This window comes from Branchiostoma lanceolatum, chromosome 9, assembly GCF_035083965.1.
Source record: "Branchiostoma lanceolatum isolate klBraLanc5 chromosome 9, klBraLanc5.hap2, whole genome shotgun sequence".
Taxonomy (NCBI): Eukaryota; Metazoa; Chordata; class Leptocardii; order Amphioxiformes; family Branchiostomatidae; genus Branchiostoma; species Branchiostoma lanceolatum.
This window is the reverse complement of record NC_089730.1, coordinates 14,646,506-14,670,985: the sequence shown is the minus strand read 5'-3', so window position 1 is coordinate 14,670,985 and position 24,480 is coordinate 14,646,506. Positions and strand designations below refer to the sequence as shown.

General features: G+C 41.3%; 1 protein-coding gene and 1 long non-coding RNA gene across 9 annotated transcripts; one reads left to right on the top strand and one right to left on the bottom strand.

The window, feature by feature from the left end:
* Positions 1-455: 455 nt before the first annotated feature.
* LOC136442176 (uncharacterized) lies at positions 456-13,946 on the bottom strand. Of its 4 annotated transcripts, none has more exons than XR_010756972.1 (6): positions 13,409-13,946; positions 12,972-13,230; positions 11,793-12,069; positions 6,753-11,648; positions 1,911-3,097; positions 456-564 (listed from the first exon to the last, which is right to left on the bottom strand). It is a non-coding gene; the product is annotated as an uncharacterized lncRNA (long non-coding RNA). The 4 variants fall into 4 exon arrangements; XR_010756971.1 differs by lacking the exon at positions 13,409-13,946 and having other exon boundaries at positions 1,911-2,638; positions 3,004-3,097; positions 12,972-13,402; XR_010756970.1 differs by lacking the exon at positions 13,409-13,946 and having other exon boundaries at positions 1,911-2,037; positions 3,004-3,097; positions 12,972-13,402.
* A 95-nt stretch (positions 13,947-14,041) lies between these two features.
* LOC136442175 (citron Rho-interacting kinase-like) lies at positions 14,042-23,834 on the top strand. Of its 5 annotated transcripts, none has more exons than XM_066438875.1 (9): positions 14,042-14,145; positions 16,147-16,300; positions 16,765-16,948; positions 18,695-18,930; positions 19,460-19,622; positions 19,884-20,060; positions 20,361-20,425; positions 21,318-21,499; positions 22,450-23,834. In XM_066438875.1, coding segments are annotated over exons 4-9 (726 nt in total). In that variant the 5' UTR covers positions 14,042-14,145; positions 16,147-16,300; positions 16,765-16,948; positions 18,695-18,793; the 3' UTR covers positions 22,452-23,834. The 5 variants fall into 5 exon arrangements, with proteins under 5 accessions (XP_066294972.1, XP_066294974.1, XP_066294971.1 ...); XM_066438877.1 differs by having other exon boundaries at positions 14,073-14,139; XM_066438874.1 differs by having other exon boundaries at positions 14,112-14,162.
* The last annotated feature ends 646 nt before the right edge of the window (positions 23,835-24,480 follow it).

Sequence of the window (24,480 nt, the reverse complement as noted above, 5' to 3'; positions counted from 1 at the left end):
TTCACAGTTGTCGGGGAGGAACTCAAATCTAATGCGTCAAGCACAGGAAAGGCGGTAGTTTTAACATGTACTATTACAGCATTTTGCCGATGTTTTGATAAGCTTTTACTTCTACAATATAGAATTATGGTTTGGCAGGGTATGTTGCAATGTAGATCATGATACAATGTCACAGCTTTCATCCATATTTTTGTTTTGACTTGTTACAATAAAGGATTTTATGTTTCGACATGTACCTGATACAGGTTCTTTCAGATGCTCTCTGAAGACTATAGCTAACATCTAAAGGGATAAAGAAAGGACGCAGAGACAAGGTCTCTCGAACATTGGGCATGTTGTGCATGAGAGTTTTTATCTATTTGTGTTTCATTTGTTTTTGTTATGTGCTATTTCATTGTGTGTGTGTTCTTTTTCTTTTCCATTTTGCTTTCGCAATTATCCCAGTGCGATGGTCCTGCATTCAATGTTTCTCCTTGGTGAATGTTATCGTCGCACACTCCAATTCTTCTACGATGATTCCTTATGCAGTCTGAAGGTAGCCATGACGAAGTTCACCTGCGGGCACTAAGAGAGAAAAGGGCATAAATAAATCGATGCTATTAACCTGTTTGTCACAATATGGTCTGTGCAGGTATGCTCTTCCCCTGTATGAACACGATTCAAGGATTTGTTGGTTTCACATCCATGTATATACAACGTGTTTGAGCCGATGATTTTCACAGAATGTAAGAGAGCGCAAGAGAGCGCAAATCGTATAGAAAGGTTTAAAGTTATATGTTTGTCATTTATTAAAGGCAACCTAAGCAATATTAGGGCGCTGAAAGTCATATATTCAAAATCAATTTTTTTCTGATTTCTATCCATAGTAAGTTTAGATAACACTATCCCATTGTATATCGACCATCATGGAGCAAAAATGTGATGTCGTTGTGCGGTGGGAACTCATTGAAAATCTGAGCACTTGGAGGCCAGCCATCATTTCAAATCTTCCGAACATGCACGATTCTGACCGATATGTCCCGAACGCTTCCGAAGAAATAGTCACGTGGTCATGGCGCAATGTGCTTTGGCACTGTGACGTCACGCAGCCGGAAGTTACCGAAGATTGTCGACAGAAAACGGTTACGGCTGGATCCTGGGCTGATTTTTTTGGGGACCCAATAAATAAAATACTCCTTTTGTGGCTTGCTTCTGTACTATTTTTAAACGCCCAAAGTATGAAATAATGATGCAGATGTGCTAATATAGGGAAGTAAATGTAAATTTCAACCTCACCAAACAGAATTGCTTTCCCCAGAATATTTCAAGTTTTACCCCCTGAAATCGCTTAGGGCACCTTTAAGGAAAGACCTTAAAGGGACGCAACATATAGAACTACATATTGCTCAGATTAACAAAGACGACAGAAACACTATTGTCTATTAGGGGTGGGTACCGGTACAGAAAATTCAGGTCCGGTCCAGGTCCAGAGGGTCAGGTCCCGGACCTGGACCTGATAATAGTAGTGTGGCAGTACACCATATTTTGGCGAGTGATTTACTTGATTGCAAGTATGCATGTGTCGGACAATAACGCCATGTCTGGAACGATATAATTTTTTTAGGTTCGCACTGTCTTAAAATTAACTGTACTCGCCTCTCCGTGTGTTGACTCATCCTTCAGGTGTTTCTAGATATGATTCACAGCTAACATCTTCGAAAAAGAGCAACCACGACTCGTTAAATCTGCTGTTTTGTATTTTCTTAGACCAGTAACATTATTATATTTCATTATGTGACCGCCTGCTGGTAGTCTTGTACTGTGAATTTTCTGATCGGTCCAAAGTCCGGTCCACTGATTTTACCGGACCGTTTTTCTTGGACCGGTCCACACAGAAATACCGGTTTTGTACCGGTACACGGTTGGCTTACCGCTGTAAGGCATCGATTTTCACGTTGTCCTATAGGCGACGGGCAGGGGATAGAAGAAGACAGTAGAACATAGCGTGTCCCTGGATACAGTGGTCCTGGGTCCTCGCTGCACTGCGTGTGAGGTTTACTGAAAATGCAAGAAAAATATACACCCGGGACCAGGGTCTCCTGGGCTGTTACTGGCCATCCAGGGCCAGAATTCAGGGCCTGACCTGAAGAAGGGAAACAGCCCGTTACTGGAATATCCAATCTCGACAGATGAGTCCTGTCGAAGAGGAGCGAATATATGGTAGGTACGACCGGAAAATCCCGGCGGAACATGACGTCGTGTAGATAAAACGTTAACCATAATTTCGATTTCCTCTTACACAGTGGAAAATATAACAGGTGCGGTAACTGGTACACAGGAACTGAGCCAGAGAAACATGAGCCAGTCATCATCGACACTATTTATCACTTGATCATACAATCCAATACTTGGAATTTGGACCACATGTGCAGTTGGCGAACTTTTTACTGATTGAACTTATCAACACAGCCAACTAGAATAGAAAAACAACTACAATATGGGCACCGTTACAAAAGAAGATTTGGAAGTAAAAATTGACAACGACTATAGCCCACTAACCTAACAACATCAACGCAACGCCCCTGCAGACAAATAAATGCGTTCGGTGCCTTCCAAAACGTGACGAAACTTTTCTTGGTGGAACCAATAATCAAGACAGCTAGGATAGAAATAAGAACTGCTACATGGGCACCGTTACAAAAAGAGGACTTACAACAAGTACAAATTGAAAACGACTATAGCCCACTAAACGTTAACCTAATACTACAACACAAAGCCTTACAAAACTTGCAGTTAATCACCAATAACCATACATTCGGTACCAGGTAAACAAATAAAAAATGTGTTGCGAAATATTATTGATTGAAGACAACGTCATGTCATCGAACAACAAGAGGGAAATGTCTGAACCGATGATTTCAAAACGACCAAATTCTGTCACCGAAACTCTGTAGACATTAGGAAGTTAATAACCGTTGATAGCGATAACATCTAAAATGCCCGACAACGGTTTCACTTACTTACCATGGTCGAAGCAGTTTTCTATGCTGTGCGGCCCCAGAATCCGTATACAATATGCCTTTCTAGTCCTGGGCCCTCGCTGCTCGTGTGCGGTTAACTGAAAATAGAAGAAAACAGACGCCTAGGGAACACGGTCTTTTGTCCGTTATATTACTGATCATTACTGGCCGTCCGTAAACAACATGCCTTTTTAATCGTAATGCTACAGAGAACTCGCCCAAAATTTTCCACAACCACTGAAAACCGTAGCCCGTCACTAGTTGGCAAAACAAACATTATCTATCATTTACTCAATCACCAGTAGCAGGCAGTGGGTGAATCGTAGCAATCATGGATGTCCCGACATTGACAACATGCCGAAAATGTTTCATTTGGTTAGTAAAAGAACAGTCGAATAACCGGGACAAAAACTCAACAACCACAAGAAAAATCAATTCCTTCGATTGGAACACGATTGGGAAAAGAAATACTAGAGAAGATGCTACATGTACACTTAGTCTCAGTCATAAATCAGGCCCCCAACGACAGACAAAAGTGAGGTGAAAACAGGTACGCAGGGTTCAGCCAGCATACGTCAATCAAATGGGTGGAGATTTCTAGAACACCGACCTTACGACATGTACGAACAATAATGGTTTGTAACCACATGTGGCTAGCCGGAGGTAGGATAAGAGTGCACAGTACACAACAATTGCCCAGGCGGGATGGTCTGGCCGGAGCCAGCCATATGGAAAAATATGTGGGAGTATGTCACAGAGGCCACCTCCAATTTTCCATCCATTCTTCAAGGCAGGGGTAAGTGCAACGGAACATTAAAAAAAAGGACGACCACATCAAGAAAACAAAGTTACACCAGAACACCAAAAAGTCAACAAACAACTATTGAAGGAGACTGCTGTAGTCCTCTATAGAAACTTACTAACTGTACGAGTCGGACCATGTCTCTATTCTATGACATTCCCTTTCAGTGAAAGTTTCACCCTGACATGACGGCCTTCGTCGGCCCAAGGTGGAGATACAATATGCACGGTTCAATTTGTTGTACAACTAGCGCTCAAAACGTGGTTTGACGAGACGAAAACACCAATCGAGGGAAATTTAACGAACAGAAACAGATACTAGTACATACGAATTTGAACAGAGCATCGACATCACGCCTACGAACACGGAATAAAATTTTTCCAGTCGAAGGAAACATTGCTAGCTCTATTACACGGATATCGAAAGAAAACCGGACAAGACAGACACCAAGCCTACCAGCCTGGAGCCTACAACGAGGAACAGACATGACAGAGGAGAGGCAAAACGCATCCCGGGACCCACTCTCTACACAATCCTTGTTTCTCTCTCACGACTCCCCGTACACAAACACCTAGATTCTCCCCCTCCCAGCCACAAGCCCCGAGACTAGTATATCTCACAACCCTTCCGATTAGTAGAGATTTGCAGGTCGTGGTAAGTCATAGTTTTCAATTCGTAAAATCCAATACCAGGTACAAATAGATGCTTTCTATTCTGAAATGTAGAAAACCTACAACTACAAGTTCCAAGCCAGAGAAACACAAGATAAAACTAGAAAGGCAACATTTGCGAGCAAATACAGCATGTTTAGCCATACTCCTCGCCATGCAAAAAATGGACTCTCCCCAAATAACAATGGACCATTCTAAAATACTTGCACTAAAAAAATGAATCACCCCAGTCCAAAACTGAGTCTTCCAGTAGCACCTCAACACAATATGGACCAGTCCACAACCATATCCACTAATTGATTAACACTTCTGCTAAAGAATGGACTTTTTCATAATCATTCCAGCTCAAAATTGAAAGAAATAATTAAAGAATCCTCCCTTTGCAAGAATGGGATATTCCGTGCCATTTCCATGTAAACCAGTCGAAAAATATCCGCTGAAAATTACACTCTTGCGCATAATCAACCCAGTTCAAAATTGAATTAAAAAAGATCAGCCCCAGGGAAGAATGAAGTTTTCCATAGTATACATATGAAGATTTGACAGGAGACGAAGGAAATGACCAAAAACAACATATTTGGGTCAATTCAAAGTCACCGAGAGGGTTTTAATATAATATTTGTAATATGTTTGAACTATTTTGATTAAAAGAATGTCTAAGTCACAACAGTTCTAAAGTGTTCAAACAATTAGAATTGAAACTTATAACATGTTTGAACTCATTTCACATACGTTGGAAACATTTCGAACGTAACTACACAAAAATCTCTTTATTTAGAACAGTTTCAAACCATCTATCCAAATGTTTCAATGTTCGAACAATTTGTAACAAAAGATTTTCATAATTGCCCTCATAAACGAAGGTGCTAAGTCCTCCTGTGTGTTTCTGCCTATTTTCGGTGGCCGCGCTAGACCACCAGCGGATTTGTTTTGACGGAGCGTCACCCGCGCGCGACGATGTACACTGTTCGGCACCGCTAATATCCGGCATTTTCCCGCTCCAAAACACTCCACAAGACCCACGTTTTTAGTGTTTTGCCTCTTGTGCAACACGATTCGATTTGCATTACTAACGGGACGAAAATGATAGAAAAAATTCACCCCGTCCCGGCGTCCGTCCCAAAAACATGAACGACATGAAAATATATTTTCTTACAGATTCAATCACAAAAATCAACAGCATGGGATTCCAAATTTTCGCAACGGCCGACCATTTATCATGGTTGAACTTCCTTCCAAGGCGTGCGATAGATAAACATTCCCGGCACATAATAGTCACTAGTACCAGACTAACGCAAGCTCATGATGATAATAGGGAGAAAGTTTGTCAGTGAAGTTTGGCCACCAGAGGGTACATTCATTTAACGTTACAAGCTAGCGCAAGAGGGCGAATCATTGACCTTACCGGGGACTGACTCTACTGGCCTAATCATTCCTTTTTTGCCGAATTTTACGATCCATACGCCCGTACGTAGGACATGTAGGAAGGCACCGCCTACCACCCGCCTTTGATCATGTATGAAGTCGGCGGCAGAGAGAGATCATCAATCAATTTTGACAGGAGTGTCGCGCCAGTCTGAGGAGAAACGATCTCCCGTGTTGTGTTGAAGAATTTGGAGTTTGAAAATATCTGGAATAACTAATGCTAGAATAAACATTCACAAAATCATTGATTTAACTTGTTTTCTGTTATAAAATTTCCTAAACTGCAATTTAACCACTGAGTTTAAGGGAACATGGTGTTTTCCCGATAATCACGTTAAATGTTTATGTCCGGTCTTTCCTCCTCGTAAGCAAACTTCAAGCTTGGCCAGGTGCAAGGCACTCGGGGTCAATGACCTGTAGGTCATATGTAGTATTGAAAGTGACAGAAGTGGCAAATATTGTCAAGAATGCCCAAAATAAATCGTTTTGAATATATGTATGCCAAAAATGGGAATGTAGTCCTTTAAATATTTGTTCAAGCCACATATACAGCAAATTTCAGGTCATTCGGTTGAAATACAAGGGCGCAGGAGGCCAAGATATGCTAAAAATAGCCTAAAAACCTCAATAAAATCACTTTCAAGGTCAATATCAAAAAAAGGAAAAGAACGTACATTGGTTTTTGCCTACATTACCTCTGTACCAAATTTCAGGTCATTTGGTCAAAAAATGACAGAGATGAATCGATTTGAAGATTTGACAGGAGAAGAAACATGAGAGAAAACAATATGTTGAGCCATACTTATGGCTAAACATAAAGAAGTTAAACGTACGAAAAGTTTTCAAGAAGTTTACCTTGAAAGAATTCTGGGGCTCCACCTACGATAGCTGGCACACAAGCCCGTGCGAGTTTTCCCCCGTCCCGACGACGTGCCTCGGGGGCCCATGGCCAGTCCACGGTCTTGTCGGGCTGCCCGGCGGGCCCGCTCGGCAGCGCGCCCCTGCATGCCAAAGATGAGCTCACGGTGTGGGATTTCGAAGGTAATGTAAGGCAGGACTGTAATGCTGAGATTGTGAGGAGGTTTTTATAACAGGGCGTAAAATCTATCAAATGTGGGAGGGATTATGTAATTAAATCACACGACTGGTTGGTTAAAACGTGAGGTTGAATTTGAATATTTAGATCAGATTGATATTCCTCAAAACGCTGACCGCAGCACCCTACGATACAACTAGGTCACCATTGTTTGTTTGGATGACCCTTCATTGACCTCAGTCGGACACTTTGTTCTGCAGGGGTCGTCTGCAAGGGGCTGTCCGAAAATAGCACTGTCAGTCGAACCGCAGGTCACCGTAGAACGCTTTATTTTCTTTTTTTACGGCGTTTGCCGCGGCACGATTTGACCCCGTTGCATGAGTGTAAACAACCGCCCGTCGTGCAGCAAAAAGACCTCGGACCTACATAATGTTTATACTTTTTCACATCTACAGGATCTGCCCAACACAACCCGTAGATATTTCGTGTACAGCAAATTGTCAGCGAGCGCTGTGGCTTTCGAAACATTGATAATTTTTGGTCAGTATATTTGTGCGTGTAATTTTGACGGTTTACTCGGATCCAACTAGATAGTTACATCGCGTGATAGTCCATTTCCTAACCTTTAAATTGATACCAAAGTCCCTTGGATAATTTTAGGGGAACCTGTTTTGCCCCCAAAAAAACGAACAACAGATCAATTTGCGTCTTATTCTGAAGGAGAAAACAAACACGATGTACTTTCACCATGCTTTACGGAACTCAAAACATATCTAACTAGAGTTCCACGAACACATTATCTTCGCCAAATAATCAAGGCTTATCATGGAGAGTGATTGATATTTACGTGCTTATCACCCCCTGCAAATTTGATCATGCACCATACCATTTGGAAGTTATGATGGGGCGAATGAGTCCAGTCTAGATGGGGTTAAAATCATTTGGTGGTACAGGCCTAGTCTATGTGTAGAGTGTGCTGATACAAATGTATATGTTATAACTGGTCATGAAAAAATATGGGTATGTTGATATTATATGGGCCACAAAGGTTCGATATTGCAGTGTTGTAAGTTGAAAGTGATGATGAAATGGTACAGTCAATATATATGAATAGAATAAATCTTTATTCCATATCATACACATTTTGAAAGACATAGTAACGTAACATGACCTATTTACGTGCAGAACCTATATACGTCCGGTTTGGCTCATGTCCACATGTCGCGGTGTATTATGCCAAAGCCTGTTCTCATGAGCAATAAAGAACATCATAAGTATTATCCTTAGCCATCTCTTTAATTTTTGCACAGCAGAACATAATGGCCATCCGTTTACCACGTGAACGCCACGTGCCGCGCATGTGGGGGAAATTTACAGATAAACATTGTTTTTTTCCATCCCGTTAAGCAAGTGGCCGGACAGACATAGTGATCGTAGTATCATTTGTCTGTGGACTACTTTGGACAGTTACTGTGCATTTTTTTCTGGTCTATGTTCTTCAAGCATAGTGCTAGAAGGGAAAAGATTCAGAAGTGGACGATAATGGTCGGGTTACCCTAGCACAATTCTTCATCATATACCTCAGTATAAAATACATGCTCGCACGGCGTTAAACGGGCGGAGAAAAACTTACAGACCATGCATTTCCCTTTTAGAAGAGCTGATATTTCTGCCCATGGGTTTGAAATTTGGCTCTGTCCGCGTGGTTTTAAGATATATACGTTTTAAATAAATCGGACGTTAATTGGTCATGTTACGTGGTACATGTACATGTGACTTTTCCGCACCTAGCAGTGGTGCAGTTTTGGTACAGTGTACTCTCCAAGCAGAGGAGTGGGTCTGGCTGGTTTTTGACGTGTTTTTTAGGTGTTTTTGTCAGGCTTTCTATTTTGTCCCCTTTTCATTATGTCGCCAATCGTGGTGAACAAAAAAGCCTAAACTGAACGCGTTAAAAACCAGCAGGACCCACACCTCTGCTCAGAGGATAGTTATCTTCGCCGAGTACTATTATAGTACTCGGGGAAGATTATGTTTTTGGTTGAGCCAGCTGTTTGGTGGGTCTGTATGTATGTCAAGAGCATAACTCAAGAAACCTTTGATGAATCTTTATGATTTTTGGTAGGTGTGTAGTGGCTGTGCAAAGGAAGGTCAAGTTCGAAAATGATTGACCTTGCGTTTTTCAACAGTACTGCAGCGGACTTTTAATTTTTGTGTGTTTGTATGTAGGCAAAAAAAGGGACGGAAACGTTGATGGATCTTCATGATTTTTTGTTGGTGTGTAGATGTGGTGGAAACGGAGGTCAACTTTATAAAAATGGTTCCCCTGACATTTTCCTTCGATACTGCAGCGGGCTTTGTGTGGATGTGAATTTGTATGTGGACAACATAACTCCAGAAGCTGTTTAAGGTCCTGTATGATATTTAGTGGATGGGTAGGGTTTACAGAAAGGAAGGTCAAGTTCGATAATGGGCCTTCTAGCGGGTACCTGAGGGACTGCAGCGGAGCTTCAAAATTTTGGAGCATATTTTCTGAAAGTGCTATGGTCATGATTTCTGTGTGGTAGATAGCTCATTCCACAGGAATGCAGTTGTGTAAGTTTGGGCCCCCTAGCGTCTTGTTTGGAACTGCAGTGGGTGTTTTTGTTTTGACCTTCGGACATGAATAATTTAAGAAGGGGTCGGCAGATCGTCGTGAAGTTTGGTATGTAGAGAGCTCAGATGGTGCTTTACACAATCAATGACTAATTATGCAAATCGGGAGCTAATCTGCATAATTAGTAAGGATAGTTTGTAAATTCACTACATTATGCAATGCGGTATGTGACAGTGTTCCAGAAACAGGTCAACAGAGGGCCTTGCCTAAAAGTATAAATAAACAGATAGGGCAGTCTGCACTCCAAGTAGATGTGTGGGTCCGGTTGGTTTTCATCGTGTTCAGATATATGCATTTTTTGTCCAACACACGGTTGGAGACATAAATAAGGGGACAAAATAAAATAGAAAGCCTGACAGAAACACCTAAAAACATGTCAAAAACCAGCCGGACCCTTTCCTCTGCTCAGAGAGTACACTGCACCAAAACTGCCCACTGCTAGGTATTACCTAGCACCTTAAGGAAAAGTCACATGTACTATGTCTTGCAAAATGTGTATGATATGGAATAAAGATTCTATTCATATATATTGACTGTACCATTTAATCATAACTTTCAATTTTTTTGATGACGAGTTATAAAATATCAGCACACTATACACATATACTAGTTTAAAAATGCATTTCTTTACAAAAGATGTGACATGTGTACAATGGGTTGTGTCTGGCATAAATTCCAAGTACGAAACGACCTAGTGCTACACTTGTCACGTTGGCAAATAAAAACTAAATCAAATCTTTTAAAGAGACAGAGCCAACATGAAGTTAACAGACTTTTTGCTCTCGAGCCTCGCGTACATGTATTACGCTCTCACTCTAGGGCAATGTGGCCACGCTTGTCCTGGAGTATTAGCGAAATACACGACATATAAAGGCTATGTGAATGCAAAAGACTTTTATACACTGCTTATATTGATGGACACAACAATAGGAAAATCATTTTATTGTCAGTCACTCGAGTGAATAGCAAGATACACTTGGAACAAAGTTTGCTGAGTACGAACAGTCTTAGATGCCACCAGAACAAGGCTGTACAAAGCAATACATTTGATGCCATCAGAACAAGACCGTACAAAAAGCAAGCCGTCTTTCTACCATCTAGAACTACCAAGTTTACATGTATATTATTTGTATTGAGTATCGGAAGTGTATGGAGGCAAAAGCAACCTTTCTGAACTGGTTTCCAGAAAATGAGAAACTGTATTTTACTCGGGAAGAAGAGTCTACACAGCATGCATATACATGCAGGTAAGATTACGTTCTAAAAAAAACTATGCTCTATGTCATGCAGAAATGAAGTTGTGCATAATTCTTGTTTCAAACTATCGATATCGTACTTTTGATTAACACTACGAATGTGCAGAACCAATTTCAGATGAAAAGACCTTTGCTCTCAAAGCACATGTATTCATGTAATCTGCCTCTACTTAAGTACAGAAGAGGCGAACAGTCCAGAATTAATAAACGTTGGTATTGTCAGTGTTTCAGCGGCGGTATCATGAAGCCTCTGTACTTAAACTCCCATGGAAATTTATGTTGCTGCATTTAGAAGGCTTAGACGCTTGTTCGGAGGAAAGTGATCTGTAAGTGGTGCTAGACGTTATTGTGCTGCTAAGGGCCCGTGTTAGACATTACTGTGCTGAGTGCTAACACGTACCAACACACTAGTCAGCACATTGATATCTAACAGTGTCCGAACGTCAGCCTTAGCCTTCAGCAGCGAAATTTCCGCAGGACTTCAAGAACAAAAGAATCCAAACTACTTCGACACCAATTTCACCGGCAATATCGATACTCACTAAAGCCTAAACTGTTCAACCGCCTTTGTACAAAAACAGAAGCAAAATACACGAAACTTAAATGGCTTTAAAAGCGAGAACAAAAGACTTTCGCTTGACTTCCCGGGTCTTCTGACAGGGCGTGCACACGAGCACCGATGATGGAGCATGGCATTCTCTGGGCTTGATGACGGCAACGAGCTCCAATAGCACGTGCATGTCGGGTTCTGGTCTATATGGATCCTCAGTCGACTGGTGTGAGATGTCTCCGTCCCAGTATTGTCACTACAATAAAGTAAAATCACGGGCAATAAGAACGAGATAGCAAGACTAACGACTTCTTGCTTCCGGTTGTAATGCAAACTTGTCAAAAAGAATGGCCAGGTTCAGGTCCGAGTATTAAAGTTGGGTAGGATCTACTCTACTTACAGTGGGGATCGATGTTGCCCATCCAAAGGTCATGCCTTTTTGCATGATGCCTTCGGGCCGTAGTTAGATTGGGTCTGCGTGCATCAGGACCAGGGTCTGCGTGCATCAGGACCAGGGTCTGCGTGCATCAGGACCAGGGTCTGCGTGCATCAGGACCAGGGTCTGCGTGCATCAGGACCAGGGTCTGCGTGCATCAGGACCAGGGTCTGCGTGCATCAGGACCAGGGTCTGCGTGCATCAGGACCAGGGTCTGCGTGCATCAGGACCAGGGTGCACACTGCAACAAAACAGAATGATTGATCATTGTCCCATGGCAAGTGAAAATATGACATGCAGTTGCAACAGGACATGAGCGCCACGGACGTCGCTATATTACTCTAACATTGAGGTTAACAAAACAACTAGTGGCGGCCTAGGGGGACGGACATGATCGGAAAACAGATCGTAAGATAACAGTAATTGCTGTAATCTTTATGAAATTGACATTTAATGCCACTGTTTACCACATTTGCCCGTGGATTTCTTACCAAAAGTGCTCAAAAGCGGCACAAAGATAAGCCACATGGTGATCTTTTAGTTTCACGCGCCTAGTGTAAATAGACCGATATCATATCCCCGCCCACCTCCGTCAAAACGTAGAAATGCAAAATTAAAACATAAAAATGCAAATATTTGACGGACATGCAGTAAATCTCTCATTGGTCGAACCGCTAATTGTGATGGACAGTGAGGATCAGTCTATTAGGGCTTGGATTTTCTATCAGTTCTCACCACACAACGACATCGTATATTTCCTCCTTAAATGTCGGTATGTAATGGTATAGTGTTATTGACACTCACTATGTGTAGGAATGACTAGAAATTGGAAGGTTTTGTATTAAAGTTTCAAGCCTCATAAAATGCTCTGGATGCCTTTGATACAACCTAGGAAATTTCGAGTGGTTTATGAATAGGAAGCAAAACTCGAAACCAAGACAATTCAATGATCGACTCTCGAGCTGGCCCACGCGGCAGTCTCGCCTTTGGAACACAGCGGGTCTCATGGTAGATTAGCCGCGGCGACTGTTGGAGGGCTTCTTTTACTTGCAACTGGTAGATGAGCCAAAAAAACAACAAATTAAGACTGTTCCGAAGCAAAGAACATGGACAATTCTGGACCTAGCCACGTTTTGGTCTTACCTCTCATGGAACACAGGCAGTCCAGCTCCTCCACGATGAGTTAGGAGATTCTCTTGAGGGCTCCTCGGCAGGCCAGACTGGGCGGGCTTGGTGCGCTGATGCCCCGCAGGTTTTCGAGGACGTTACGGTGACGCTTGGCAACTGTCCCTGGCCCAGCACCTTGGCTTAAGCTTCCTTCCAGGGTCCAGGCATGTCGGCTTATACTGGTTCGTCTCGGGAGAAGAGATGGTACTGTCTTCGCGGTGATGAATTGACCAATCTCGGGGAAGCGCGCGGACATAACCCGCGAAATAGATCCCAGGATAAAAGTAAAACATTATTACTACACCATAGTGTTCATATAAATAGAAAGCACTAGAACTGCGAAACCAAAACGTTTGAATGTTCTTAAGCAGGTAGCTTGATCAATTTTCGACCCAGACACGTGCAGGGCTCACCTCTAGAACAACACAGGCGCGGAAAGGAGTTTCTCTTGAGGGCTCCTCGGTTAACCAGCGCTGGTGAGTCGTGGACGTTGCGGTAACGCTTGGCATCTCTCTGCGGAGCTCCTTATCTCTCCGGCCGCGAAGAGTCCACAACAGGTGCAGAATATTGTCTCCTGATGATTTCTGGCCTGCGATTGGTCCATGGAGAGAATCCTGGTCTGCCATTGGTCTCATAAATGCACTTTCGCGATTGGTCATCCTTGCTGATTGTATCATAACATAAAATCGGTCTTCGATTGGTCCATTGAGAGAATTCTGGCCTGCCATTGGTTATCTCTTCTGATTAGATTGACACCTGCCAGTTTTGATTGGTGATGAAAAAGATCCAAAACGAGGGCCTACATGGGGAATTCACGTCAACGTTTTCGCTAAATTTATTGAGTTAATAACATGTACTTGCACATGCAGGCCCACATACCGCTTTACTTGTATTTCCGCTATATTCATAAGCAGAAAAAAGTTCTGTCCAAGTATCATTAAAAAAGAAAACTGACTTTTGTTCAGCTGCACCTACACTGCAATATTTCGACATCGTTGAAAATCGCACATTTTCTTTCTTCACAGTGCATAATTTGGTCTTCGATGCTGAAAGGATTCCGCGGAGAGATATGAATGACGGCTGTGTGATGTGGATGAGAAACGTCCTGTCCCATTCATGTTCAGTGAACGGACGCTGTCACCAGGTCACGGTTTGTCTTCCTTTCTTGTGCGTCAGTTTAGCTCAGTTGTCAAGACAACTTAATTTCTGTGATATTAAGGCATCCTTAGTCCTTGCCCTACCCGTGTGTTTGCTCTCCTTGGTTTGCTAAACTGTTGAGCATATTTAACGTTTAGAGAAAAGTAGTAGAAACTATTTTTTCTAAACGTTAAATCGCGGTCGCTTTCAATCACTTCCAAAGTGCCAAAATTGTCAATCTAAAAACAGGTTTGGAAAGCTGACACCTTCCACCATCTCACTGGCGAGTTTGTTTTGTCAGATGTAGTCGTTAACGCAAGTTAGAAAGGGATTTGTCGGGAGATGGCTGATACGAATCTGAGTTTCAATGCGATTCACGTGGTTCGATTGGTCGGGGTGTATTTGCGCGGAGGTAGCGTGGCGAGGAGACCTGGGAGCTATAACAGGTTTGGATTCCAGGCTACCGCAATATTTCAGGCGGAATATTCAAATTCCAAACCGTTTCAAATCAACCAGGGACAGACCAGACCTATTTGCGGGGAGGAGACTCGGGAGTATTTACAAATTTTCTAAATTTTATCCAGTTGCTTGAGTAACTATTTTTGCCGTAACGTGGTTAACGTTATCTGATTACCTGCCAGTGGATGTCTGGCCTTCATCAACGTAAGGCCACAGCAAGTAATTTTTATGGATGACATCAGCGCGCTCATTAATTTTCGCCTGATTTCGAAATAAAAAACAAGAAATTTCATTGCCCTCCGACGGTGGTCAACATGCTAAAAATTGGCAAATATGTCGTAAACGTTGACAGTCTAACTCTAAGGTTTCATTGGATATGAATACCCAGTGTAGTTCCTGCCCATGATGGTATGACATTAGATGTTGTCTGTGTTTGTTCTAGTTAATTGAGCTGTATACACATCTTCAAGAACAGTTTAATGTTGACAGTCTAAGGTGTTTCATTGCATATGAATACGCTGAGTGTAGTTCCTGCAAATAATGTGGGTGGGGGGAGGGGGGTTCTGGTTAATTGAGCTGTATAAGCTAGTTCGGAGTTGCTACTACGCATGTGCAGTGTCAAAGGTGAAGGCCCGCGCGACGGAAACAGTGCTCGTCTCGACATTGTATCGATTTGCATAACAACGCCCAGACGGGTATTGTTTCCGTCGCGGGGGCCTTCACCTTTGACACTGCACATGCGTAGTAGCAACTCCGAACTAGCTTATTCACAAGGTATTTCATCACATATGAATACCCAGTGTAGTTGCTTCATATATATGATGGTACAACAAGCTCTTTTCTGCATTTGTTGTAGTTATTCTATTGAGATGTATACAAATCTGCAAGGACATGTTTACTGTTGAATCAAGGAGGTTTTATACTATATATGAAACCTCATTGGTTGAATACAGGAATAAAAGACCTGTTGGTCATGATATCATATTTCGTCACCTCAATTCTTGTTTAACAAGATTCATGATCTCAAAATTTGTAAATATTGGAATCTTGTTTTTTATGGCCCGCCTTGGTGTTTTTTTCGCCCTATCTCATTAACTTTGGAGTCTGCGGAGGATGTCATCCATAAAATTTACTTGCTGTGGCCTTACAGTATAATAACACAGTTGATTATTACCAATTGGAGTCCATGAAAACTCTATACCCTCAACTGTTACAAAATAAAGACTTTTTTCTGACAAGACATGGTGGCTATAACAGCCACTGGCTTTTCAAGACTTATAGACAGGGCGTCCAAAATTGGGACCTAAGTCCCCCAATGGGCTCCAGGGATTAACAATTATCTAGCAGGTTTGCATGTCAATCAGTTACATACATGCTGTCCCAGTGTCTGGTTTAATTAATATAGAAACTGGGTAGTGCATTTGTGTCTGTAATTACCAAGGAAGCGGTCTTTTGGGCATCCACTGCAAAAGGAGGGCAACTTATTTCTCTATTTCTTAGTGTAGGGCATCTTCTGCCCACCTGATAGGTAAAAAGCCAGCTCTTGTATTTGCAGGTTTCGTTGAAGTTCCCAGGCAAGACGAGAGTCAGTAAAGAGGCGAGGAAGCTGGTCCAGTGTCTGTGTTGCGAGGCCGGAGACCGTCTGTCGTACGAAGAGATCACGTGCCTGCCCTTCTTCACTGGAGTCGACTGGAGTAACCTGACAGACTGTAAGTGCTATGGCTGTGTACCTAAACCCTGTACTGGTACCTGTAGAATTGTTAAGGTACAGGTCCAGACCTGAACACCAAGTGCACTATCTGAAGGAACTGAAACACTGGACGCCATTTTTTAGACTGAAGTTCTGAATCTCAATCTATACTGTGAAGTATGTTTATAATAAATCATTTCAGTCACAGTCTGGAGGATCCTGAAAGACCTCCCAGTCATACTTACATTCTATGTCCCTTTTCTCACTCTACCAAGGTGTAAAAATGGATACCTGACTTTGGTTGGGGGTGTTAAAGGGAGTGGAATACTATATGTCCTAGTCACAGTTGGTAACAATCCATTGCTCCTGGAGCCTCAAAAAGGCTATGGGACTATCTTTACCTTGCATCTTTTAACCCTTAGTTTGCACATATAACTCTATAAACATTGTTTAAGGCATAACATGTATCTGATGTGCCCACAGTTGTCCCCCCATACATTCCCGTGGGGGGCTGCGAGGACGACACGTCCAACTTTGAGCGCTTTGAGCCAGAGCTGCGCCTGCCCAACGTGGAGCTGTTCCGCAGTCAGCGCGGCCAGATCAGCAGAAAGGATCTCCCCTTCGTCGGCTTCATCAAGGACTTGTCTGGACCTCTGACTAGGCACAGGTGGGAGACATTTTCTTCTCTAAAGCCCCAGAGTCTTGCATTGTATTGCATGTGTACTGCGCCACGGTAGTGGTGTGGGTTCAACTACAAAATACCTCCTGTTCATTAGCTTCACCTTTATTAAGAACCTGCCTGGAGCCCTTACTCATCACAGGCGAGGAGACATGTTAGTTAGTTAAAGTAGAGGCCAGATCAGCGGAAAGGACCTCCCCTTCGGCTTCACCTTCATCAAGGACTAATGCCTGGACCTCTGACTAGGCACAGGTGGGCAGACATACTTCTTGACACAGTCTGATTACTTCATTCAAGCTTTCCTCAGTCTACCACAGCCTCTGTTAAGCTGGAAGACAAATTTAAAATGCTATGATATTAATAATCATATAATATGATACAACTCTTTTTACTCCGGGAAGGAGGATGACCTCCTTCTGGGAGTATTGGGAATGCATTTTTTTGCGCGTTCGCAGCTATAACTCACGATCCCGTTGTCGCATTGGTGTGTAACTTGGCATATCGTTTGCCTGGTTCGGCGTGGTGATGCACAATAGCTTTGTTACACCCTAACTACTTTAAACGTCAATCCAATATCGTAATTGCACCCCTATAATTAATGCTATGTCCCACTGCCCTGCCATAGGGACCATGTTATAATCCGTTATGCATGACTGGAATACTTCAGGCAGATACGGGGTATAAATCTTCCTTACTTGCTGTGATCGTATAGTCACTGTTACATTGAAAAATAGACAACGTGCATCACCACACGCAACCTAGCAAACGATATACCAAGTTACATACCAATGCGGCAACGGGAATTGTGAGTTTTAGCTGCGAACATGTGTAGAGTGACCTCCAGTCTGTGTATTAGTATGCCGTGTCCACCCGCAACTCGCTTACAGTATGTGCGCACGGGACGGACGATGCACTTTTACGCACAGTGTGAAAATGGGAAATCTCTGGACCTTCAAACTTACCACACTTGTAGTTTATAATACGGAGGCTGTGACAATGTAAAAAGTTTACGCAGGGGATGAAAGATTGTTGAGAAATATCTCTCAGAAAAGTGCGCGCGCCAGTGTCACTTCCGGGTGGTTAGAACCGGTGACCTTTGACCTTCGTGAAATGTTACGATAATATAAATTAGCCTTTTTTATTGCAAATAGCTTGATAGCTATAGATCAGGCCGGCCTGCAATAAATTGTGGAAAGAGGATTTACTGCATATTTGTGATTTCTGATACATCTTAGTTGTAAGGCTGAATGGTTCGTTGATAATTGAAAATAATATCGGGTGTATTTGCAGCCAGTGCCACAGGCAGGTACCCAATGTGTAGGGTAATGAGGCTGTTTAACGTGTTCGAGGCACCTCCTCGAGCACGGGGCCATCTAGATCTAACTTTGTGACTTTTCCCGGAATTTCTAGATCCCATCTTTGTCATGCTGTAAAAACATACTTTTCAGCAGGTTGACCACTCCTGTATTGAAAGAAAAAGATAAACAAATACTTTTTCTTTACTTGCTCTAAAACACTACTTGGACTGTGCAGAGATGCAATTTGTGTGGGTCAATACTTGTACATACTATAAATACTTCACGGAGAATTGTGTCCTACGGACTCTTGTTTTTATTAGAAGTTGAAATACAATGACTGTCAGAGATTAAGGATCTAATTTTTCTTTTCAAAGACTGACTGTGGCAAAGAACACGACTGTTTTAGACTGTAAGGATGTTTCCACTTTTACCGCAGGAAAATTGCCATCAGCTGGAGAGCAAAGAGGCATCCCTGAGGAACACACTCAAGAAACTGGAGTCACGACTGACGGAGAAAGACAGCTTGTCCACTCAGATGGAGAGGGATGGCATAGAGGACTACCAGCGCGGTCTGGAGCTGGAAAGAAATCACCTTGCCCAGACGGATGATATGAAAGCTATCAGTCTGTCGGAAGGGAAGCTGGCTCAAGAGCTGCAAGACCAGAAGTTTAAGTCAGTTCTACCTTGTCCTTCTTGAGCTTTACAAAATAACTTCAGCAGGGTGTCATCTTCAGTGAAAATGGCAAGGTGGTCTCGTGGTTAGGGTTGTTGACTTGAGGATCTAAAGTTTTTGGGTTCAAATCCCTAGCACTAAGGCTGGTCCCAATGTTGTACCCTTGAGAAAAGCACTTAAAGATCACTCGGGGTGTATGGTGTTATGATCAAATGCTAAAGGAGCATACCGGTACATGAAACGTCGTAAATCATGAATGTGTGTCACTAGCATGTGTAGAGCGCAGTCCTTAGCATGGGATGTCAAGCTGTGGTCAGAGCTACTGTTCATTGTACTTGTTGAAATAAAGAGCTTGAGGGATTTGCCTCCCACAATGAACCTGTGAATACTGCACATAGCATTTGTCTTCTCTGTCATGACCAGTGGAAGATCAACTCTTCAGTCACATAAACTGGTCGAGAGCCAGAGTCACTAAACACAGTCTATTCACACTACGGTACATGCACTAAGTGCTGTTTTCTGTTCCAGGGCTGAGCTCAACGCCCACCTCCAGACAATCTCCCAGCTGAAGCACGACCGGTTTGTGGCGGTCAGGAGGGCCAAGACGTTGGAGACAGAGCTGAGACAGGAACACGACGCACTGGAGGCCTCCAGACAGAAGGTGGCAGAGCTGCAGGCTAAAGTGTCCAAGGTGAGCAATGGCTCTGTTCAGGCATCAGTGGGTCAGCATGCGGGTTAGAATGCAACAGGCCAGCGGTGGGAAGTTAAGTTTGACTGACACAATACATGTATGTAATATGAGAATGTTAAAGATTCTCCATCTATAAGTTGAGAAATTCGTAGACAAATACAGGTGGGTATTTCGAAGATTGCATGTCATTGACTGTTGTACAACGTAACATACATAAGTCATGTACATATATGTACCTCCTATTTCTATGTATCTCCTCAGGGCTTCCGTGAAAAGGAAGCTTACAAAGAAAAGGAGCAGGAACTTCATACCAAAATCAAATTCCTTCAGTACAAACTGAAAATGACCGAAGCCAAACAGTGTGGAGGAGAACAGGAAGCCATCAGACTTCGGGAGGAGCTTTCTGCTCAGATGCTGACCACAGCGGAGAAAAAAAAGGTAATGAGCCAGGTCTTGTTCGGGTATTGTTACAATGTAACAAGCTCAAGCGTTTCTGTTACAAGAATATTCATCAATCAGTGACTAAGAAAAGGTAATGAGATACGCAGCTCAAAATTTTCAATGTCTATTGTACATCTTGATCACAAATTGACCTAGTCTCGCGAGAACACGAGACTCGGACGAGACTTGTGAAGATCGTCATGCCTCCTCGCCTCCTTGTGGAGCAGGGGTTAAAATTTTTACAGTAAATTATTTACAGTAATTATGTCGGGATACAAAATGTATTTTGTGTTACAGGTAATCAGTCCAAGGGAATCAAGGCTGAAGGCGTTGAACGGTCGGCAGAGGAGGGAGATCAATAGGTGAGAATGGTCTGGTGAAAAATAGTGCAAAATAAAAACCATGCAAACTTAAATGCATTTACAGTAAGTCGAAAATGGGGTGTTTGCGGTGGTTTTAAGTTCGCAGCAGCGCTATAGTAACATACTGCTGCAGTATTGGACAAAAAAGTTCGCGGTGGTTTTGAGTTCGCGAAGAAATGTCGCAGAGAAAACCGCGAACATAAAGCCACCGCGAGCATTTCTGCATTTGCAGCAATACGGTGTACAAATGAGAGGACATCAGAGGAGATCATCGCAATAAGGATTATGCGAGTCTACGTTTATATTTTGAAATGACGATTTTTGGCAAATTCCTATTGTTATTTTTGATACAAAGGTAGACTCGCATAGTCCTTGATGTATTACTGTCATGTGCATTACTACAAAGTGATATTGATAAACATCGAAGTACAAGCCAAGGAGAGCCTTTTTTTCTAAAAATGGGCGTGGCCTTATGACTCTTGATGACGTAATCATGACGTCATACCAATTTGCATAAATTATCATCTTGCTATACGCAACTACCTGAAAAAAAATCAAGGTTGAGGAAGGTTTATAAACGATGATAAATGTTTTTTTCAAGGTTGAGGAAGGTTTATAAACGATGATAAATGTTTTTTTCAATAACATCCCAAAACTCCTTAGTCAATTCAGTGGCCTTAAAACCATATCTTAGATCAGCACATTGACAGTTTCACTACTGTTTGGTAATTGTCTTAAGGTTGAAGATTAATTACATGTATTAGATGTAATTATACACATGTATTAGGTGTTCCATGATGGATGATTGATTGTACTATATCATATACATCACAATACCACGAACATCGGATAGTTTTATTGCGTTGCCTTAAAGTGCATGTTTCTCTTCCAGGAACACTACTCCAGGTGAAATGAAGACATTCATGGAAGACCACAACATAAAGCAATCCAGAGTCGTCAACGAGACGAAGATTCCACAAAGCTCGCTTAGCCTCTTCACAAACAAGGCAAAGCCGCTTAAAGCTTGCCACCAAAGAGCTCTCAACGAGTGGTTCAGAAAGGCAACTTCAGCATGTAAGAAAATGTTAGGGCGCAACAACATGCTTGATCATTAGAAAACAGCAGACATACAGTAAACGCTTTTCACTGTTTATCTGCTGTTTTTTAATGGTTATCGTAAAAAAAAGGCAAATATTGTCTTTTGAAAGTGCCCTGAGCAATTTTCAGGGGAAAACAATTGAAGTATTCAGGATTAATCAATCTGTATGAAATTGACCTTACATATTAGCACATTTATACATCAGCACATTTGCATCATTATTTCGATTTTCATACATTGGACATTTAAAAAGGGCAGTCAGCAAGATCATTTCTTTATTCATTGCCCAGATGAATCCAGCCGTAACCGTTTTCTGTTCACAATTTTCTTTTAACTTCCGATTGCATGACATCACAAGATCCAAGCTGTGTTTGGAAGATTTGGCTGGTCTTTTAAGCCTTACTTTTCAATGAGTTCACAATGACATCGCATCTTTAATCCATGTCATGGCCAATATGCAATGAGATAGTTGTTTAGATTTTGTTAAACTATGGACAGAAATCACTCAATTTGATTTTGAAAATACAACGTTTAAAGTCCTAATGATGGAAATTTTGTAAAAGTAATTGATAACATAAAAATTAACTGGTGTGATTGATAAAAATCAAGTTTTCAAACTGTATTGTGTAGATTGTAGTAAGTATCCTGTCTGTTACAGTGACAACCTGTCTACACAGACTAAATTTTATCTGCCTTCTTAGGCAATTTCTTACTCTGCTATAAAAGTATCAGCCATTTCTAACATATCATCATGAATGTACAGTGATGTAAAGCTTTGGCTCTTTAAGAATATTTTCTTTCAAGACTTGGACTGCTTGAAAAGGGTTGGCAACACATTTATGGAATTTTTTTGTACTTTATGTTAAAAAAAAACCTCTGGCAGTTCAGAAAATAAAACATCCCTTCATTTCTTCCTTCGAACCAGGAATGCCTACATTATACCCTTCCGTGGCGGCAGCTTTTTCAACCACTACGGACAGCCATACAGTGAGATTCACTACCACGCCAAGCGCGGCTTGCTCTGCTCGGCGTGCCAGAAGCCGCTATGTCCAAATGCTGAAGTTGCCTTTGCCTTTGCAGAGCTCTTTGGTGGTAAGCTTTATTCAGTCTGGTTGATGTCACTTACACACTTGGACCTGTCTGACACATTTCGAATATGGGTTGTTCCAATTCTCATATTAGAGAGGTATAGTTTTTTTTTAGAATAAAGAACTAAGGGTGAAATTTTCCTGACGTCCCCCTAACCTAAGTGAAATAGTCCTAAATGGTAAACTGTGGTGAAAGGATGTATATGTCATTGCTCAATGTAATATTTTTCAGGCAGTTGTAAAGAAAGGGTTATGTGTAATTAATAGAAATGTTATATGACTGACTTGTCATCGCTGCTAGTTTTGTAGTATGGATTTTGAATATTTTATCATGGGCTTCAAGTGTTCTAAAGTTTGTTTGTAACTTGTCTATGACAATGTAATAGTGGTTTTAGAATATTAACACAGATTTGTATATGAAAACAGGTATAGAGAATATATTTGCCATGTAGGTAGTTTGTGGTTGAAATTACCTTTGAACCACCTGATGCACCTTTAAATTCTCCATTGTTTTGCTGTGAAACTGACTTTCTAAGACTTTCAGAGTAATAAATTCCCAACAAGAGTAACTGTTGGTAAGTATGTGATTGTTTGTGCATTTTCACCCAACTTTAAAAACTCTCTTGTCTTCAAACATATACTTATTGATTATGATATTATAAAAAGCAGTATGGAATCTAATATCTATAGGTCATTTAACAATTGCAAACAAAATCAGGAACAATTCCAGAGTTTGTTGGAACAAATGTTTTGATATCAGTGGGCCTTACTGTAGTCGTCTACACTGTATTTGTCAAAGTTTGTCTTTGGTTAATGGTTACCAAGATCCTTTTTTTAATTCAGTGATTTTTTTTTACCAAAATTTGTTGAATAATGGAGAGAAAAATTTAAAATCAAAACCAGACCAGTCCACTGATGTTATATTAACTAAAAATGTTTTAAACTCCTTTTTAGTGAATTCTTACGGTAAAGTAGGCTGTCAGTAACATGTCTATCTATAAGCTTTGACTATGCTTCGTAATGAAAATGACACAAGTGTAACATCTTATGATAATAAATCTATAGGAGAAAATGTGTACAAAGTTGCATTATATATGTATGTATCATTTGGTTGCTTGGTTTGTTGGCTATTCATGTTGTATAAAAGTCTTGTTGTTATTGTCATAATGTTCTATTATAGTTCTATTAATGAATAATAAAAACTGTTTTTAATTCTTTGTAATTATTTGTCCAGATTTCATACTTTGGAAATATTGTGAATGTCATTTCAACTTTATAATCATTTGCGTAAAACTTTGGAAAAATTAATGATGTGGAATATGATATTTCTAATAGTTTCTAAATAATGGTTACAGCAGTCTACCATTTTGTGCCATTTTTTACAATTATTTGTAACTGGGTCAGTGGGATGTCAAGAAACAATTCACACATCTTTGCAGGTTATGCTTGGGCACCATGCATAGATGGCTTGCACAAAGAGCCTAACAGTGTCCAGCAGTGACATCTAAAAATACACAGATGCAGACAATAGGGCTGGATTAGCACCTACTTTTATGGGGGCAATTACCTTAATCCACTATTCGTAAACATTGCTCTATATTTCGAAATTTAGAAGAATAAAATAGATATTAGCAAATTATTCTAGATAAAGATTTTTGTGTGCAGTCCCTTTCAAAATATTTCTAAACCATCTAATTGAATTCAAATTTTCATATTCAATTTTTTGAAAAATTAAGAATTATTGTGACTTGGATATTCTTTTATTCAAGTTAATTCAAACTAATTACAAATATCATTTAGAAACCCTTGTGGTGACTTGGAATGGACTCTAGGGTCTTACAATGTACTTAGCATTTAGTTGCATGTTG